This window comes from Aegilops tauschii, chromosome 5 (assembly GCF_002575655.3).
Source record: "Aegilops tauschii subsp. strangulata cultivar AL8/78 chromosome 5, Aet v6.0, whole genome shotgun sequence".
In the NCBI taxonomy this organism is placed as follows: domain Eukaryota; kingdom Viridiplantae; phylum Streptophyta; class Magnoliopsida; order Poales; family Poaceae; genus Aegilops; species Aegilops tauschii.
The window spans coordinates 350,554,065-350,574,757 of NC_053039.3; the positions used below are offsets into that span (position 1 = coordinate 350,554,065).

The following is a 20,693-nucleotide window of genomic DNA, read 5'->3' on the forward strand; positions in this document are numbered from 1 at the left end:
ATTTTCAAGTTTGCCAAACAAAAAGGTGACATCTGATTGTTTTGGAGTACAAGGTACGGGGACAAAACAAAGGGGGAAACAGAAGATAGCCGTCACACCGAGCTAATCAGTTACTTCCTGAACTTAATTCAGTCTATGTAATTAATCAAGCCTATGTACTACTCCCTCCGTTCCAAATTACTCGTCGTGTCTGTAAATTTGAACTAAAACCACGACAAGTAATTTGGAAGATTTGAACTAAAATTTACAGACACGACGAGTAATTTGGAACGGAGGGAGTACAAAGCTTATAGTACATCAAATCAGACACTTTGAAAGAATGATATACATGCATTGTGATCATCTTCTCCCTTCACAACCGCATAAATTCATAACCACGCATACACAACGTATCCCTGTTAATTGCTAGCACTACTTTGCTACCGCTAGCTAGTCATCAATTAATATCTTCGACTACCGTGGATGAGAAGCCCAACGAGGACTCGAATGTAGCGGCCGTGTCGCCGCCGAGGTACCGCTTGAGCCGGTCCAGATCGTCGGCGGCGTCCAACATAGACGGGCGCGTGGACGCGCTCTCCTGGGTGCAGAGAATGCCGAGCTCCAGCAGCTCGCCTATGGCCACGTCCGACATCCTCCTCACCTCGGGCGTCTGGTCCATAACCATCCTGGCCAGCGCCTGGTCGACCACCGCGTCGGCCCGGCCATGGTAGTGGCTCTTCACCCACTTGTGCAGGCTCAGCCCGCCCTCAAACATGTCGTCGGTCGGCTTCTTCCTCGTTACCATCTCCATCATCAGAACGCCGAAGCTGTACACATCGCCCTTCGTCGTCGGGTTCGAGCCGTAGCCATACTCTTCAGATCATTGGCCAAGAAGTAAGAACCACTCAGAAATCAGAACTAAGAATCTGGGAACTCGTCACCGGAATAGCTCGTGAATTAGCTTTAGCAGTGTGTGGTTTCATGGTACGTACCTGGAGGAATGTACCCGATGGAACCGCACAGCATGTTGGCGGTGGAGGCGCCGACATCAGCCGTGTTGGCAACCCCGCCAACGCTCATGACCAGCCGGGAGATGCCGAAGTCGGACACCAGAGCGGTCATGTCGTCGTTGATGAGGACGTTGCTTGGCTTGAGGTCGCAGTGGATAACCTTGACCGGCGAGTGGTGGTGCAGGTAGGCAACCCCCTCGGCAATGTCGCTGCAGATGTTGACGCGCTGCACCAGGCTGAGCTCGGCCGGCGGCCCAGCATAGAGGCACCGCTCGAGGCTGCCCTTCGCCATGAATGGTAGGACCAGCGCCTTGAAGTCCGCCAGGCTGCATGCGGTGATGATCCGCATGAGGTTCCGGTGGCGGATGCGCTTCAGGACCTGGCACTCGCGGCTGAAGCTCTTGGTCGAGTTCCCTGACTGGAGCTGCAGCACCTTCACGGCAACCATGGTGCCGTCCCGCAGGGTGCCACGGTACACGCGGCCGTAGCTGCCCGTTCCGACAAGCCGGTCTGCACTGAACTCCTCCGTGGCCTCAACCAGCTCCTGGTGTGTGATCCGCGGGAACTTGTACTTCATCACCGGTGACGAGCCTCCGCTGCGTCGCCCCCTGAACATGTCCTCCCGCACTGCAGCTAGCCAATCCCGGATCTTCCAGGCACCGACCGCGCAGAGGATTGTCAGCACGAATGCCACCACGGCGGCGCAGATGCACATCACTACCAAATACTTGCGGGACTGGTACCATGGGCGGTGCCTTTGGCAGTTGCGCCTCACCACTGAGCCGCAGAGCCGTGGGTTGCCAATGTAGGACAGGAAGGTGAAGTCTGCAAAGACGCCGGTGGTGGGCACATGGCCGACGAAGTCGTTGTACGACAGGTTGAAATGCTTCAGGCTGGTGCATTTCGTCAGGTTTGCAGGGATCTCTCCGGTCAGGGAGTTGTCGGAGACGTCCAGGTTTTTTAGGTCCTTGAGGAGGTCGAAGGACGACGGCAAGACGCCGGTGAGCAAGTTGTGCGACAGGTCGAGGTCCTCCAGCTCGCTGCAGAGCCAGAGCTGTGGGGAGATCGTGCCAGTGAAGTTGTTCCAGGACAGGTCAATCACTTGCACCTGTTGCATGTCGCTGAGCCCCCGCGGCAACTCACCTCTGATCTGGTTGTGCGACAGGTTCAGAGATATAATGTCGGTGCCAGAGACCATGTCTGGTACCTCTCCAGTCAAGCTGTTGTTTGAGAGGTCAAGGTGCAGCAAGCGGATGCATTCGGCAAGGCGGTTTGCCGGTATCTCCCCGGACAGTTGGTTGTTCTGCAGGTAGAGGTTGACAAGCCCGGTCCCGATGCCGCTCGGGATGCTCCCTGACAGTGCATTGCCTGACAGATCCAGCTCGCCGAGGCTTGTTGCGTTGCCTATGCATGCCGGGATCATGCCCGTCAGGTCGTTGTTGGACAGGGAGAGCCGCTCAAGCTTCGGCAACGCGCAGATGGATGCCGGGACTGTCCCATTCAGCTGGTTGCTTGAGAGGTTCATCAGGGTGATGTTTATCACATCGCCGATGTCAGCAGGGATCGGGCCCCTGATCGCGTTGAGCTCCAGGTTGAGGTGAGACATGTTTGGTGGGAGCAACGAGCCAAGCCGGCTTGGCAGCCACCCGCCCATCCGCACAGCACCGGCCTCTATCTCCAGTATCTGGGAGCAGTTTGATACTGCGGCGAAGAAGGGCTCCAGGTTGGTGTTGCCGTCGTGGCTCGAGAACCGGTGGTTGTTGGACAAATGCAGGTACTTGAGATTCTGCTTGCCCGCTATGATGTCGGCGGGGAGCTCGTCGGCGAGCGAGTTGTCCTCCACATCCAGCAGGTACAGATATGTGCAGTTGGCAAGCCACCGTGGGAGTCTTCCGGTTAGCCTGTTGGAGTAGAGGTTGAGGACTTGAATGTTCTCCGAGGCGTCGTGGGGGACCTCCCCGGAGAGGTCGTTGTTGCCGAAGTCGACCAGACCTAGACTGGTACAGTTCTTGAAGAGAATGGCCGGGATAGGACCTGAGAGGTGGTTATCCTTGAGCCTGAGGTAGTACATGCTCGCCAGCTGAGAGAGGGACGGCGGGATGCCGCCGCTGAGCTGGTTGTGGCCGAGGTCGAGGACCTGGATGCTGCGGAGGTTGGAGAGCTCGGCGGGTATCTGCCCTGTGAGAAAATTTCTGGACATGTCAAGGATCTTGAGGCGTGTGAGGTTACCGATGACCGGCGGCACCGGGCCAGAGATGTTCATGCCGCCTAGTGACAGGCCGATGACGTGCTGCCGCCTCCGGTCGCAGGCGACGCCGGCGAGGCCGCAGACATCGCCGTTGGACTCGTTCCAGTCAGCCAGAGCCGACGGCGACAGCAAGGTGAGCGAGCGTTTCAACGCTAGGAGCGTGGCCTTCTCCTGCAGCAGCACTTGCCGCCGACGCTGCTGCTTCCGGGCGATCGTCCCAGCCCGCCGCTCGCCCGCCGCAGCGGCCACGGCGTGGAAGGGCATGAGGTGGAGGAGGAGGAGGAGAATGGTCACGCGCCTTACGGCCATGGGAGCCCTCATGCTTTACTGGAAAGGCATGCAGCCGGTGATGGACTATGAGAGGTAGCTCAGACCTCAGAGCTAGCTATGGCGGTAGCATCTCAGGTCACTACTCTATAGGCAGGATGCACCAGAGAAGGATCGGAAAGGATGCAGCAGCAGGTCGCAGAAAATATGGAATGGGGACGAAGATAGATGGATGGAGAATGAGGTGATGGCGACCGGCGAGAGTGGCGGTAATGGCAGCATGGCCCCTGGCTGATTTGTTTCAGCGTCGGCTATGATTGCCCAGTGCACGATAAGCGGGCGCAGGCAGTGGGAAAGCGACGGGAGATGGCTCGGCAATTCCCACTTCGGCAGCGCGCACGCGCGTGCAGTAGGAACGAGGTTGCAATGGCCGTAGATTTTCTTCCGGCATGCCGCACTCGCGCCAGTACGCCAATATGGCTGGGGCTATCTGTCTCGGGAAATACTGTAGTGCAGCTGTGGTGCTTGCCAAGAAAATCCCCTTGTGTACAACGTATTTTCTTCTACTGTTAACCCAGCTAGTTAATCTGAACACTACTCTAGGCAAGCGTGTGTATCTCTATTGCCAACCGAACATCCATCTCACAGATCTGGAGTAAGTTGAGCATGATAAAGCTGGAGTGAACCAACCTGGTTATGTATTGACTGTGTGCATCAATCCACACCTCCATGCAGAGGCCGGGCGCCGCCTCCTTTATCCAAAAAAACAAAGCTCTGTAAAAAAGATCTGGTTAGTTTAAGCCTGAACCAATTCATACCAAGCAGCTGCACATATGTGCAGTTATACATGTCAAATCTTGCATGTGTGTAACAACTAGAAGCACAAACAGAAATTCTACTCCCCCGTCCCAAAATTCTTGTCTTAGATTTGTCTAAATACGTATGTATCAAGTCATGTTTTAGTATTAGATACATCCGTACCTAGACTAGTCTAAGACAAGAATTTTGGGACGGAGGGAGTACTCACTAACATCCATCAGCTGGGTCATCTCAATTATCTGGTTTCAGGCTAACATCCAGCAGAGACTAGCAGAGTATCAGGGTGTTTACGGGGCGTCTATCATGCCTAACATGCACACGCTATCTCTCAAAGGTTCAGAGAACAGCCACATTTTTCACAACCCGGGCATGTGATTCATGAACAAACTTTTCAACGGTCTGGACCATCATGCAACATTGCAATTGCAGATTTTTAGCACTAGTAAAGTTCAGCCTACAAGTGTGAGTGTGTGACCTATGCTGCTATGCATAAACTAGGGGTGGGCCAGAAAGCTTAACCTATGAGACCTTGTTTATACATAGGTAACCAAAAACAATGTCAAAGAATGATTAGCACTTTTGCGATGCAGGATAGGAAGATCGGCCTACATGTCTAAGGCTGTTATTTAAATGAGCAGTTAGGTGCATCATGACTGCCCTTTCAACCAAAATCAAGTGGGGCACTCTTGAGGTGTTTCATTTGCTCCATGATGCTTACTTCCCTCTGGAACAAACAAGATGTTCAGTTTGTAGATGTCTGGCACTGTTCCATCTTCCAAGATATGCATGATACCAAGCAGATTGTGTTAGTTGTTTGTACTGCTAGTTTTTTCAGATAAACTGTTTGTCCTCTAGTTCCACACCGTTCCCATGTAAAGCAGCAGGACAAGATAAGTAGCAGAGATAGATAGAGGCTTCTGTATTGCTCTATGTGCATGCCAAACTGTAAATAGGTACAGCAGGGCACTTTTTCTCCAAATACTCGAATCATGTGAGACTGAGCATATGCAGTGAAGCCTCTAGAACACTAGCAATAGCTCACGAAACTAAACTATTGCCAACTGAGATGATCCAATGATCATTTTAGCAATGCCTAGAGAAAATGCCATGCCACCATCTATCATAATTCTGACCTTTTTAATTGAAGTTATCCGTAGCTGGCACCGGGTGAATGGGCTTCGGTCTGCTGTCGCATTCTTCAGAAAGAGCACACAACCACTGTATTTTCTGCCTCAAAATGTAATTGATCAGACAAGGTTCACGAGATAATGGAAAAACATTGTACACGACCGACCTCATGCAAGGAGGAGCTGGATACCAAATCACAGGCATGCGCCCCTGCTCCTTGAATCATCCAGAGAAAGCCCCAGCTTGATTTGAGCAATAATGCCAGTCCTCTGGGACCAGGTCTATTTTTGGCAAAGGTGTCTCCACCAAGAAGGTTGCACATGGTCTCCTAGTAAGCATCCCGGAGGTAGGGTATCCGGCATCGGGATGCAAGTGCTGGGCTATGCCGCGCATTTGCACGAGCAGGTGGTGGGCGCGGCGGGTGCCAAGACGGTGGCAGACAAGACAACCAGGAGATCACAAGCTGTGCAGCTACAAATCCATGAAGGTTGGCCCGCGCCGATGGTGCCGCCCGGCGCGGCTGTCGTGCTCCCCGCCATCGTCGGGTTTGAGTGGGATTTTTTTTTCCACCTTCTTTTTTTCATGTCATGGTGATTGAGTGGTAGTGCAAATTGCAGTACGACGGCTTGGAGAGGCGGGCGACAGAAAAGTCGGCGGAGAGAGACGCACGACATGGGGCGCCCCTATGTCTCGCTTTAAGCGAGACCTAGGGAAACCCTTGCGTCAGGGCAGCTCCAGGGCATACCCTCGTTGTTTTTTCTGTTTTTCTGTCACATTTTTTGTTTCTTTTTACATTTAATTTTTTATGTTTGTTTACACTTCCGAAAATAATAAAAATATATATTACAAAAATAAACTTTACATAATATTTTGAAAAATGTTAATCATGCATTTGGAAAATGTTAAATGTGTATAGAAAAAATGTTGACCATGTATATGAAAAATATACAATGTGTGAAAACAGTTGATCATGTAATTAAAAAAATCCAACTTATAAAATGTCAAACAAGTATTTAAAAAACGTAGTCAAACATTAAAAAAATGTTAAATGCGTATAAAAAAATGTCAACCATTTATTAAAAAAATTTGTAACTTGCATTTTAATAAAAGTTTAAATGTGTATAGAAAAAATGTTGACCATGTAATTGTATTTGAAATTTTTTTAATGTGTATAAAAAATGTTGACCATGTATTCAAAATATGTGAAACTGATATTTAAAAAATGTTAAATTTGTGTAGTAAAAATGTTGACTATGTATTAAAAAATGTTAAATGTGTAAAAAAAATGTTAACCATGTATTCAAAAAATATTAACCTTGTATGTATTTAAAAAGGGAAAAGATTCCCTTCAGCCGGCCGATTTGCAGCCATGATCCGCCGCCTGAGATGCACACCACGCGTGTCACATGGGTCCTGTCACCGCTGATTCTTTTTCCTTTCTATCTTAATCACTAACGACTGAGTGCCATTCGTTTGTTTTTGCTTTCATACGTCTTTTGCAACATGCTTTCTGTTGTGAAAATAATCTACAACATGACCTCTGTTGCGAAAAAAAATCAACATACGTTTCCGCAACATATGCTCTATTGCAAAAAATTATGCAATACGAACTTTGACAAAAAAACTCTACAAATGTTTCCGCAACACGATCTCTGATGCAGAAAATATTCTGTAACATAAATTATGTTGCAAAAAAAATTCTACTAACATTTCCGTAACATGATCTCTGTTGCAAAAAATTCTGCAACATAATCTATGTTGCAAAAGTTAGGATGCCCGTCAACCGCTTGATGGCGCTAGATCTGCGGCTATAGACCCGGCTGATCTAAAGATCAGCCGGCGGACGTGTAGCACCCCCATTTAAAAATGTTAAATGTATATAGAAACAAAGTTGACCATGTATTAAAAAATGTTAAACTTGTATTTTAAATATATTAATACAACTTTTGAAAAATAAAAATATTAAATATGTATAGGAAAAATGTTGACATGTATTAAAAATATTAATTTGATATTTAAAAAAATGTTAATCAAGCCTTTAAAAAATATTGAACGTGTGTTACATCCTCATCGACGACATCCGAGTGTCATTGATAGAAACCAGTCGTGAAACCGTCCACGCCCGGGGCCTTGGACGGTGCCATATCGAAAAGTGCCTTCCTTACTTCTTTAGCCATAAAGTCCTTCTCAATGAACTCATTCATGGCTTTGGATACACGAGGTTGCACACATTCCAGCAACTCTTCCATTGGGCTATACCTTGGGATTGGTACAATGCCTGGTTAAAGTTTGGTATTTCATGTTTTATCTCCCCTGGGTCGCTGCATATCTGCCCATTAGCTCTCTCCAGAGACGTTATGCGGTTCATGCGCTTACGATGAGTTGCCTAGGCCTGGAAATATCCAGTGTTGTGGTCACCCTCCTTAAGCCATGTCACGCGGGATCGTTGCTTAAGCATATTTCCTCCTGCCGATGGGCTTCTCGCAACTGTGATTCACCCGCTTTCTCTCCCTCCATTGGTCCGAATCCTAACGAGGTACTTCTTAGACGGTCTAAGACGTTGTTGAAGCTTGCGTACTTTCCTCGCTAAATTTCCAAATTCCCATTGTCCCCAGGACCCAAGTCATTCTAGACCACCGAGAGAGTGTCGACAAATCCTTGTAGTCCACCTTGTCCAGCTCCTATCCGCCACATTCTCCTTACCATGTCATCATAGTCAGGATGAGATTGCCATACATTTTCGTACCGGAAGGTCGCTGTGCACGTGACCATCCCGACGCCATTGTGGCCTTTAATTCCGCAAGTACAAAGCAATGATCAGATTCCACACTGCTAATGTGCTTGACACTTGAGAATTCGAACAAATCTAGAAACCTTTGGTTGACAAGAGCTCGATTCAATCTAGCCTTGACGTTCTTGTCTCCTTGTTGTTTATTATTATCCCATGTGAAAGGGACTCCCCGCCATCCAACTCCTGGAGTGCACAGTCTGATATCACTTCCCGAAAAGCTCGCATTTGTCCTTCCGGCTTTGGGTTAACCCCAAACTGCTCATTCTCCTGAAGTATTTCATTGAAATCTTCCATACATATCCATGCTTCATGAGGGACAGAAAATAAAGTTCGCATAAAACGCCAACTATGGTGTCTATTTTTCACCTGTGGCTCACCATAGAAGCCCGTGAAACGCCAAGTTTTATTTTCTTGTCTCACAGTTACATCAATATGGGAAGTTGTTGAGGATATAACCATTAGAGTCACCCGCCCAGGAGGGGCCGGGTTACGTCATAATGATCATCACATGAAGCCCAGTACCAAGCTTGAGGATGATGGATCAATAATGGGCTTAAGACCCGGAGGCGGCTTAAGGCCCGTAGTGATAACCCGCCGTTATGGCAAGACTTTTAATGTAAGGCAAGAGTAGTTAAGAGTCCGAGCCGGATACTGTTATAAGCCGGCCGGGACTCTGAGAGCCGCAGGGCGTCAACCTCTCTATATAAAGGGATGACCCGGCGGCGGTTCAGGACGAGAGACAACAGATCGAGAGCCAGGCATAGCGATTAAGCTCCCTGGTCATCGAAACCCTAAGTAATACCGCCTCAACTGGACGTAGGCTTTTACCTTCATCTTAAGGGGCCGAACCAGTACCAATGATCTGTGCCTACCGATACGATACTCCTCCAAAAAATTGACTGCGGAGGAAATTAGGTGAAGTACGCCAGATACAAAGTACGGAAAAGTATCTAGAACTTCCGTTATCAGTGGGATCAGGGATACTTTCAGCAAGAAATATATCGAAGAGTTAGCAATGGTTTAGCCGAAAATCTTAGCCCTCGTGTTCCTTGACCCGCTTAACCCCTTTAAGCTTCCTAGCTGCGATGGCTCCACGACTAAGTCCTTGCATGAGGACATCTGCCGTGACAATTCCACGACAGTTGGCGCCCACCGTGGGGCCAGCGCACGGTGGATTTGAGTTCTTGAAGGGCAGCTTCGAAGGGCTCAAGGGATACGCTGTGGGCCGGATGACCAAGAGTCGTCGCGGCAAGCTCTACATCGACGATGCAAACTGGGGCCCCGATGCCGGCTCAATTGAGTACGGGTACCGGGTCCCCTTCGGCGGAATCCATGTCTTTATTGGCAAGATTGGCGAGCCGGGCCTTGAGCCGGACCTCTGCGCCGATCTCATCGAGACGGCTCAGCGTGCACGACCCGCCCGGACTCTGCCTGCCTTGAAGCATGCTTTCGTAGGATGCATCCATGGAGGACTCTCTGAAAGATCTGGATCTGGCGAGGAGACGGCCGCTCGCTCTGACGGTGAGTCATCCACAGAGGAGACCGACTCGTTATACCAACTTCAAGATGACAGGCTCAGGGGTTGTTCCGATGGCGACAGTATTCCGGACCCCTTTGAGCCGCCGAGCCGGGTTGGAATCTTCATGGCTAGCGCACAGCCTGTTCAAAACCCCGCCGCAGGGGCAGGAAGCCCTGTGCCCTCGCCGGCTCAGGTGCTGATGGACCTCACAGACAAGATGACGGCCCTGTTAACCGCTACGGTCGCCCCAGCGGATCAGGCTCAGCATGACGCGGAGGTGGCACAGTTAAAGTTAGATTTAGCAAAGGCCAAGGAGGATCTGGCGGCGGAGGGGATCAGGATGGCTGCAGAGAGGGCGGCTCTCGACGCCCAGACTCAGCTGATTCAGGCACAGTCTTTCCGGCTCACGATGGATCAGAACGCGTCCAATGAGGTCATGAGAAGGAGGAATCAAAAGGCCCAATCTCGACTCCCTCCGGTTTACGATCCGCGAAACCTCTTCAACACGCCTGGTGCAGGGCCCAGTAACCCGCCAGAGATCACGACGCCCGGGGTTGGAACGTCAATTCAGCCCCAAGTGATGGGGCCTCCCCGGGTGAACGCTGCCCCGCCTCAGTACGTGCCAATACCGCCGGGTCATTACGCTAACCCATTGGAAAACATGGTCGCCGCGGCGGCACGCCTGGCGGCTCTCCCAATCGACGGTGACTCTCCGACGGCGGTTGAAACCCGCCGGGTCAGAGAACTCCTTCACACGGCTCTGGCGCAGCAGGAGGCATATTCATATAGCCGGGACAGGATTCATTCAACCCCTCGTCCAGGCCGGAGCCCTAGTTATAGCAGACACATGGTCTCAGCGACCGGCTCTAGCAATGTCCGACGCCGTGACTTGCCTCCGGGCCACGGCCCGGCTCATAATGGAGCTTTTAACGCGGTAGACCAAGACAGAGCACGACAAGAGGCGGAGCAGGCGGCTCAATTAACGGCTTACCAGCCACTCCCGGCTTATCCGACGGCTTCCATCGACGCGGGTATACCTACAAGGACTGGAGGTGTTCCTTGTCTGGTGCCGGCTCTTCGTAATGAACGTCTGCCCAAGGATTTCAAAGGGCCTAGGAAGGTACCTAATTACACGGCTGATTTACAACCCGGAGCATGGATCGAGAGTTACGAGATGGCTATGGAGTTGCTGGAGGTTAGTGAAGCGGCAATGGCCAAGTACTTCACCATGATGTTAGATGGGACTGCCCGCACTTGGTTGAAAGGACTGCCACCGAACTCTATCGGGTCTTGGGCTGAGTTAAAAGCCCGGTTCATTCAAAACTTCAAAGATACTTGTAGGCAATCTATGTCAATTGTGGATTTGACTAATTGCAAGCAGCAAGTGAAGGAAATATGCCCTAGAGGCAATAATAAAGTTATTATTTATTTCCTTATATCATGATAAATGTTTATTATTCATGCTAGAATTGTATTAACCGGAAACATAATACATGTGTGAATATATAGACAAACAGAGTGTCACTAGTATGCCTCTACTTGACTAGCTCGTTAATCAAAGATGGTTATGTTTCCTAGCCATAGACATAAGTTGTCATTTGATTAACGAGATCACCTCATTAGGAGAATGACGTGATTGACTTGACCCATTCCGTTAGCTTAGCACTCGATCGTTTAGTATGTTGCTATTGCTTTCTTCATGACTTATACATGTTCCTATGACTATGAGATTATGCAACTCCCGTTTACCGGAGGAACACTTTGTGTGCTACCAAACGTCACAACGTAAATGGGTGATTATAAAGGTGCTCTACAGGTGTCTCCAAAGGTACTTGTTGGGTTGGCGTATTTCGAGATTAGGATTTGTCACTCCAATTATCGGAGAGGTATCTCTAGGCCCACTCGGTAATGCACATCACTATAAGCCTTGCAAGCATTGTGACTAATGAGTTAGTTGCGGGATGATGTGTTATGGAACGAGTAAAGAGACTTGCCGGTAACGAGATTGAACTAGGTATCGAGATACCGACGATCAAATCTCGGGCAAGTAACATACCGATGACAAAGGGAACAACGTATGTTGTTATGCGGTCTGACCGATAAAGATCTTCGTAGAATATGTGGGAGCCAATATGGGCATCCAGGTCCCGCTATTGGTTATTGACCGGAGACGTGTCTCGGTCATGTCTACATAGTTCTCGAACCCGTAGGGTCCGCACGCTTAACGTTACGATGATAGTTTTATTGAGTTTTGATGTACCGAAGGTGTTCGGAGTCCCGGATGAGATCGGGGATATGACGAGGAGTCTCGAAATGGTCGAGACGTAAAAATCGATATATTGGACGACTATATTCGGACTTCGGAAAGGTTCCGAGTGATTCGGGTATTTTCGGAGTACCGGAGAGTTACGGGAATTCGTATTGGGCCTTAATGGGCCATACGGGAAAGGAGAGAAAGGCCTCAAAAGGTGGCCGCACCCCTCCCCATGGTCTGGTCCGAATTGGACTAGGGAAGGGGGGCGCACCCTTCCTTCTTTCTCCTTCCCCCTTCCCTTCTCCTACTCCCACAAGGAAAGGAGGAGTCCTACTCCCGGTGGGAGTAGGACTCCCCCCTATGGCGCGCCTCTCCCCTTGGCCGGCTGCCTCCCCCTTGCTCCTTTATATACGGGGGCAAGGGGCACCCCAGAGACACAACAATTGATCCTTGAGATCTCTTAGCCGTGTGCGGTGCCCCCCTCCACTATATTACACCTCGATAATACCGTTGCGGAGCTTAGGCGAAGCCCTGCGTCGGTGGAACATTATCATCGTCACCACGCCGTCGTGCTGACGAAACTCTCCCTCAACACTCGACTGGATCGGAGTTCGAGGGACGTCATCGAGCTGAACGTGTGTAGAACTCGGAGGTGCTGTACGTTCGGTACTTGATCGGTCGGATCGTGAAGACGTACGACTACATCAACCGCGTTGTGATAACGCTTCCGCTGTCGGTCTACAAGGGTACGTGGACAACACTCTTCCCTCTCGTTGCTATGCATCACCATGATCTTGCGTGTGCGTAGGAATTTTTTTGAAATTACTACGTTACCCAACAGCAGGAGGGTGAGTCTACAACCCATTGGGTTCGCCGGGTCAAGGAGATCATATATTCATCTGATAAGATGGATGCCGGCTCAGCAGTCTTAATGTTAGAGCAGAATTGTCGTTTTGCGTCCCTGAAGATGAAGCTCGGGCGGCTCAAGCGCGATTGCAATGATATGGGTACGCTGCTGGCGGCTCTGGTCAAGTACGCCGACTCTGATAGTACCAAGGATCCCGCGTCGGATGATGAAAGGACAGGGAAGGGAAAACGGAACGGCAATGGCAAGGGCCCCCAGCATAACCCGGCGAACCAAGGAGGTAACAAGCGTAAGGCTGATGGCAGTATGGAATTTGTGGCCAACACCAATTCACAGGGTAACAACCACCGGCGCAAGGGGAGACCACCCCCCCGAGCCGGCGGGTCAGGCCCGACGCTTGAACAATTGTTAAATGAGCCTTGCCCAAGGCATGGCTCTAGGGAAAAGCCGGCCACTCATCTATGGAAGGATTGCACAATCATGAAGGCCTTTAAGAATTCCAATGCTTTCAATGGCAACAATGGCCCGGGCGGCGGCTCAGGCGCCGGCGGCTTTCATGGCCCGGGTGGCGGTTCAAATTCCAATTCTCAGAATGTTCAAGGGGGCTTTAATCAGCAGTCCGGCCAGGGTCATCAGCAGCAGCAGGGGGGATACCAGACCAATCCAAAGCAGCTCAATGGTGGACAATATCATGTGTTTACCACCAGTCTGTGCAAGCGAGATCAGAAGCTTCATAAAAGGGTTGTGAATGCTGTTGAGCCGGCGGTTCCACGCTATTTAAGATGGTCTGAGCAGCCTATTGTGTGGAGTAGGGAAGATCATCCTCCCCGGGTTGATAATCCGGGTCACCTGGTGGCTCCTCAGGTGGGGGGATATAAATTCACTAAAGTGCTCATGGACGGAGGCAGCAGCATCAACATCCTCTATTATGAGACCTTCCGTCGTATGGGATTGATTGATAAGAACCTCAGCTAGTCCAATACTGTTTTCCATGGGGTGGTGCCTGGTAAGTCGGCATATCCAGTTGGTAAGATCGAGCTGGAAGTGGCTTTCGGAGATGAGTACAACTACAGGGCGGAAAAACTAACCTTTGAGGTGGTTAAGATAAGAAGTCCGTATCATGCTTTATTTGGGCGGCCGGCTTACGCCAAGTTCATGGCACGGCCGTGTTACGTGTACTTGCAGCTCAAGATGCCGGGTCACAACGGGACCATTATGGTTCATGGCAGCCGAAAGATAGCCTTGGAGTGTGAGGAAGGTGACGCGGCTTATGCAGAATCTGTTTGTGCAACAGAGGAGTTGAAGTTTTACAAGGACAATGTTGACCCGGCAGATATGACGTCTTTGAAAAAGCCCACCACGGAGCATGAGCCGGTAATGAAATTTAAGTCCGCTGATGAGACTAAACTTGTTGACTTTGTTCCAGGCGACTCATCTCAGCAGTTCAGCATCAGTGCCAATCTGGATCCGAAATAGGAAGGCGCGCTCATCGAGTTCATCCGTGAGAACAGGGACATCTTTGCATGGAAACCTTCTAACATGCCGGGTGTACCTAGAGAACTCGCTGAGCACACTCTCAATATTGATCTGAAGTTTAAGCCGGTCAGGCAATTCCTCCGGCGGTTCAATGAGGAGAGGCGGAAAGCCATTGGTGAGGAGGTAGCCCGGCTCTTGGCGGCCGGGTTTATTGTTGAAGTTTTTCATCCAGAATGGTTAGCTAACCCGGTACTCGTGCTCAAGAAGAACGGCACCTGGCGGATGTGTGTGGACTACATGGACTTAAACAAGGCTTGTCCGGCTGATCCTTTTGCTCTCCCCCGTATTGATCAAATTATTGATGCTACGGGGGGTTGTGAGCGCTTAAGTTTTTTGGATGCTTATTCTGGATACCATCAGATTAAAATGGCAGTTAAGGACCAGGAGAAGACGGCGTTCATCACCCCCTTTGGAGCCTTCTGTTATGTGTCTATGCCTTTTGGGCTCAAAAGTGCACAGGCGACTTACCAGCGTTGTGTGCAGAATTGTCTTCATAACCAGATTGGGCGCAACGTTCATGCCTATGTGGATGATATCGTGGTTAAGTCCAGGGAGAAGGAGACCTTGGTAGATGATCTTAGAGAAACCTTTGATAATCTCCGGGTTTACAAGATGATGCTTAACCCGGCCAAGTGTGTTTTTGGTGTTCCTGTAGGCAAGCTCTTGGGCTTTTTGGTTTCTCACAGGGGCATTGAAGCTAACCCGGAAAAAATCAAGGCAGTCACCTCTCTGGCTAAGCCGGCGTGCATAAACGACGTCCAGCGTCTGGCGGGTCGCATTGCTGCTTTGAGCCGGTTTATAAGCCGCTTGGGTGAAAAGGCCATGCCGCTGTACCAGATGATGAAGAAAACAGATGACTTTATTTGGAATGATGCTGCTGATGCTGCTTTTGAGGATTTGAAGAGACAGCTGGCTGAGCCCCCAGTCCTTGCTGCTCCTGTTGACAAGGAGCCCTTATTGCTGTATGTAGCCGCTAACACACGAGCCGTTAGTGTGGCTGTGGTGGTGGAGCGTAAGGAAACGGGTAAGGAGTATCCGATTCAGCGGCCGGTTTATTACATCAGCGAAGTACTCATTGAGTCCAAACAACGGTATCCACATTGGCAGAAGCTTGTTTATGGGGTATTCATGGCAAGCCGGAAGCTTAAGCATTATTTTCAGGGTCACCCCATCACTGTGGTTAGTTCTGCTCCCCTAGGAGATATCATTCAAAACAGAGAAGCCACAGGAAGAGTTGCTAAGTGGGCTATAGAACTTGGGCCTCATGGTCTGAAGTACGTGCCACGCACTGCTATCAAGTCTCAAGCATTGGTGGATTTCATCAACGATTGGACAGAGCTGCAGGTGCCTGAAGAGAAACCGGACAATACTTACTGGACTATTCACTTCGACGGGTCTAGGCAATTGGAGGGCTCGGGGGCTGGAGTTGTATTAACTTCCCCTCGAGGTGACAAGTTGTGCTATGTGCTACGGTTGATGTTTCCTTGTACTAACAATGCAGCTGAGTATGAGGCCTTGCTCCATGGTCTTCGGATGGCTAAGGAGATGAGCTTGAGCCGGGTAAGGTGATTTGGCGACTCAGATTTAGTGGCCCAACAAGTGTCAGGCAAGTGGGATTCCAAGGACCCTCTCATGGCGGCTTATCGCCGCGAAGTTGATGCCATTGCTGGACATTTTCAGGGTTACCAAGTAGAGCACATCGATCGCGGGAAGAACGAGGCGGCTGATGCATTAAGCCGGCTGGGCTCTCAGAGAAAGCCGGTGCCGCCTAATACTTTCTTGGACATTTTGCATAACCCTTCTGTCAAGTTGCCTACAGAAGAAGACTTGGTTGTTCCTGACCCGGAGGCACAGTTGGTGGCGGCTCTCCACATTACCCCGGATTGGACAGTACCATACTTGGCTTACATGACCCGGGGAGAATTGCCTGAGGATGAAACTTTGGCCAGACAAATAACCCGGCGGTCTAAGTCAATGATAATTATCAATGGCGAGCTGCATCGTCGCAGTGTTACTGGAACTTTCCAGCGTTGTGTTTCCCCTGAGGAAGGTCAAGAAATTTTACGTGAAATTCATGAAGGGGATTGTGGCCATCATGCCGGCTCAAAATCCCTTGTGGCCAAGGCTTTTCGTCATGGTTTTTATTGGCTGACGGCTCATGCTGATGCAGAAGACTTGGTCAGTAAATGCGACGGTTGTCAGAGGTTCTCGCGACGGGCTCATGTGCCGGCTCAAGAATTGAGGATGATTCCAATTACTTGGCCATTTGCGGTCTGGGGGCTTGATATGGTTGGGCCTTTTAAAAGATCCAAGGATAAGAAGACTCGCCTCTTGGTGGCGGTCGACAAGTTCACAAAGTGGGTTGAAGCAGAGCCAGTTAGTAAGTGTGACGCAGCCACAGCGGTTCGGTTCATGAAAAGGGTGATATTTCGCTTTGGTTTTCCACACAGCATTATAACTGACAATGGTACCAATCTGTCTAAAGGCGCCATGAAGGAGTTTTATCAACGAGAGCATATTCGACTTGATGTTTCATCAGTGGCTCACCCTCAATCCAATGGTCAAGCTGAGAGAGCTAATCAGGAGATCTTGAAGAGCATCAAGCCCCGGCTTTTGGTCCCTTTGCAACGGACGCCGGGTTGTTGGGTGGATGAGTTACCCTCCGTGTTATGGAGCATCAATACTACTCCTAACAGGTCTACGGGTTACACGCCTTTCTTCATGGTTTATGGAGCGGAAGCGGTCCTCCCTAGCGACATCCGTCATGACTCGCCTCGAGTGGCGGCTTATGTTGAGGCGGATAATGAGCGGGCGTGCCAAGATGCTCTTGACTTGTTGGACGAACAGCGTGATGTGGCAGCAGCTCGCTCGGCGATTTACCAACAAGACCTGCGCCGCTATCACAGCCGCCGGGTTAAGTCCAGGGTCTTCCAGGAAGGTGATCTGGTGCTCCAGCTCATCCAAGATCAAACAGATGCACACAAGTTATCCCCGCCTTGGGAAGGACCCTTTGTGGTCAGCAAGAACTTGTACAACGGGTCATACTACCTTATCGATGTTCGGGAGCACAAAGATTCACGTGAGTCGGAGGAGGAGACCCGTCGGCCGTGGAACATAGCTCAGCTTCGGCCTTATTACACTTGAGCCACCGGCTCTCATAATGTACATATTTCTATAGCCATGTATAGATTATGATAAATAATAAAGCAGGACCTCTGTCCTTTTCTCCTCCAAAGGTACATGTGTTATTTCCATTACAACATTACATGGTCACTTGGAGGTGGATCCGGCTTACGATCGTATTCGAATCTAGCCGTTAACAATATGATCACCTGGGGGCTTCCTGTTCAAACATAGGTCGTATTTGAACCAAAGAGAACATAGCTGTCGATACCCACTTGATTGGCAAATTGCCGAGCTCATTGGGGAGTTTTTCTTGATCATATTTGAATCATGGCTCAACCCCCTTTGGGAACCGACGTGGATCGTATTCGAATCAGCGTCGTTAAACAACTCTTAAGGTCATTTGGGGGCTTCCTATTCAAACATGGGTCGTATCCGAACCCAAGAGAACATAGCTGTCGGTACCCTCTTGATAGGCAACGCCAAAGCCACTGGGGGCTATATGATCGCATTCGAATCTTAAGCTTAACCCCTTTGGGACGGTTCTCTGGTCATGTTCGAACCAGAAGCCCCTAAGTTTTGATCTTTTGGTTTGCAACAAGTTCTTTTGATCATATCAACAGTGTGCAAGGGCGGTTCTTACTCCGCCGGCTTAACTTTGATTAATAATGTTGATAGCATACAATAGGCATTATAGGTGCTGATGAACCGGAGTTGCGCTCTCAACCTCATTATTTGGGTTACATAAGCCGGAGGTGTACTTGCAAGGCTTGCAGGTATGCTATTGTGGTTATCCCGAAGATATGATTGAGAGCCGGTCTTTTATGACCTTGGTTTATATTCCGGGTTATATGTAAGATATATGATTTTCCATGCGGTAAGCCGTCTAGAGACTTGTGATTTATTTTTCTATGCAGAATAATTAAAGACAGTTCTTCAAGCTTAAGGAAAGTAAATGATCAAACATGATCCGGAGGAACATGAAAGAGCAGCTTCAACGGAGTTAAGCGCTGCACACGTGCACGATGGCACGACAAAATTAACTGTTTTTCCTACTCTATTACAGGAGTCCTCGAGTCCAAAAGGATAGGCATTGTTTATAAGGCGTAACCATGAGCTGCCTAAGTAGTCAAGGTGCTTGTTGGGTTGAAGCTTCCGGCTCATCCCTCTCCGCTCCTCCGGCTGTTTCCATGACCTGGAAGGTTGATGATTTCCAGTCAATGCCGCTCAAAGCTTCAAATTGAGCCTCATCATCAATTAACCCGGCCGGGTCAACTTCTGGGGCGAAGGTATGCTTACGAGTCGGAGGGATCAGGCTGACTGCTTCATGGCGTGCAGTTGGGATCCTCTGATTCTCCGCATCATAGCCCGGCTGATACTTGGTAAGGTCTGTATCATTCCCAATCAAGGTGGCCACCGGGCGAACGCTCTTCACACAGGCGGCAAAGTCTTTCTGGTCAAAGGGGGTGCCATCTTCCTTCAGACTGGGATATCCAAGAGCGATGTCGGCCGGGTCTAGCTCCGGTAGAAACGCCTTGGCCCGGCTCAGAGCAGCTATGGCTCCGGCTCTCGCAGAAGCCCGTCTCAGCTCTTGGAAGCGCTGAGGAAGTACGGCAAGCCGCCTGAGTACATCTGCCAGGTGAGTGGGAACTTCATTGGACAGAGCCACAACGGCTAAAGCACGTTGTGACTCGGTGTAAAGTTGCTCCACCAAAGTGTAAACCGCCTTCAGCTTGGTCAACACGTTCTGGTTGAGGTTGGAGCTCCTGGGACCTGCATTACAAAGTCAGGTGAGCTGATGGCAATGGTGGGACTTATCAGACGTAAATGATGTAAACTTGTTAAAAGCTTACAGAGTAACTTACCGAAGATTGCGGTGACCATCTGCGATACATGGCGTTTTAAGCCGGAGAGTTCGGCGGTTCTTTCAGTAAGAGCAGCCTCCGCTTGTTCAGCCCAGCTGAGCAGGGCAGTCTTCTCATCGGCCCAGGCTTTTCTTTCTGTTTCAAATTTTTTCTTCAGTTTTTCTTGTGCAGAGACGCTGAACTCAAACTTGGCATTGGCCTTCTGGGTCTCCTTTTCCTGAGTCTTCAGGCGGGTCTTCAGATCAGAGATTTCCGACTCAAGTTTTTTGCAGGCAGCCTGTACAAGTTCCGGGTTACAGTTTGAGCGATTATCATGCAATATTAAAGTCCCAAGCGCTTTGCAAGCAAAGACACTTGGCACTTGGGGGCTAATGTAGGCTGAAAAGCTTTATTTACAGTGCCGGTTCATGAAAATAAGTCCCAAGCACTCTGCAGGCAAAGGTGCTTGGCACTTGGGGGCTAATGGGCAAAGTTGCTCCATTGCTTGATTAAAACATAAGGTAAGAGACCGGTTCACCTAGGCTATTTAACCCGGCCCTTGAGTGTTAACAGGTAAGCCGGTATTAAGTCTACAACATATTCTGTCATAAGTAATAGACTTGGGGGCTAATATGGTAAGAATGACTATGGAGTAAACAAGGGAATTATACCTCAGATTTTTGCTGTATCTGCTTCACCATGTCAATCTCCAGGTCCCGGCTGTTGTGCACTTGACCAAGATAACCAGCAACAATATCTCCAATGCTCAAGTTAGCATAGTCTGTGATATCCAGTCTGGCCCTGCGGCGCTCTAGCAGTTCTTCTTTAGCAGAGCATCTAGCCAGCACAGTGGGTCTTCCTGGCTCAACATATTCGGTCCGGGTAATCACCACATCCGGGTCGTCGGCCGGTTGAGCTGGGCTGGGAATCTCCGGGTTATCAGAACCCCCCATGGCTTGTTCTTCAGTTGGAGCGGTGGTTTCTGGAGCTGGTGCGAACGGCGGCTCAAAGGCAGAGGCGTTGGGTTCAGTCAAGACCGGCTCTTCGACCGGGTTACTTTTCTTTGCCCTCTTGCTGAGCTTTGCTTGTGCACTGAAAGTCAAAAGGTTAGTGCAAAAACATGAGTAAGATAAGCACAACATAAGCTGATCATCATTACCCGGGTGCGGTCTTGAAAGCCGGCAAGTTAGATTGCATGGAGTCCCCGGAGGAAGGTGAAGTTTCCTGATAGTTTGAATCAGAAGAATTGAGCGGTTGACGAGTGACGCCCGCCAAAGGATGAAAAGGATATAAGTTGGAGATAACCTCGG

At 49.8% G+C, this 20,693-nt stretch overlaps 1 protein-coding gene across 1 annotated transcript; it reads right to left on the reverse strand.

Annotated features, from left to right (window-relative positions):
* Positions 1 to 323: 323 nt before the first annotated feature.
* Positions 324 to 3,768, reverse strand: LOC109740118 (uncharacterized). The gene is made up of 2 exons (XM_020343843.4): positions 972 to 3,768; positions 324 to 852 (listed from the first exon to the last, which is right to left on the reverse strand). Exons 1-2 carry the CDS (start codon positions 3,556 to 3,558, stop codon positions 437 to 439), a joined length of 3,003 nt encoding a protein of 1,000 aa, XP_020199432.1. The 5' UTR covers positions 3,559 to 3,768; the 3' UTR covers positions 324 to 436.
* Between the last annotated feature and the right edge of the window lie 16,925 nt (positions 3,769 to 20,693).

Bases quoted from the DNA above. Each gene is read 5' to 3' on its own strand.
- LOC109740118 (XM_020343843.4), bottom strand. From the start codon at position 3,558: ATGAGGGCTCCCATGGCCGTAAGGCGCGTGACCATTCTCCTCCTCCTC. The intron at 853-971 runs GTACGTACCATG...AATGATCTGAAG, and splicing joins CATCGGGTACATTCCTCCAG to AGTATGGCTACGGCTCGAAC.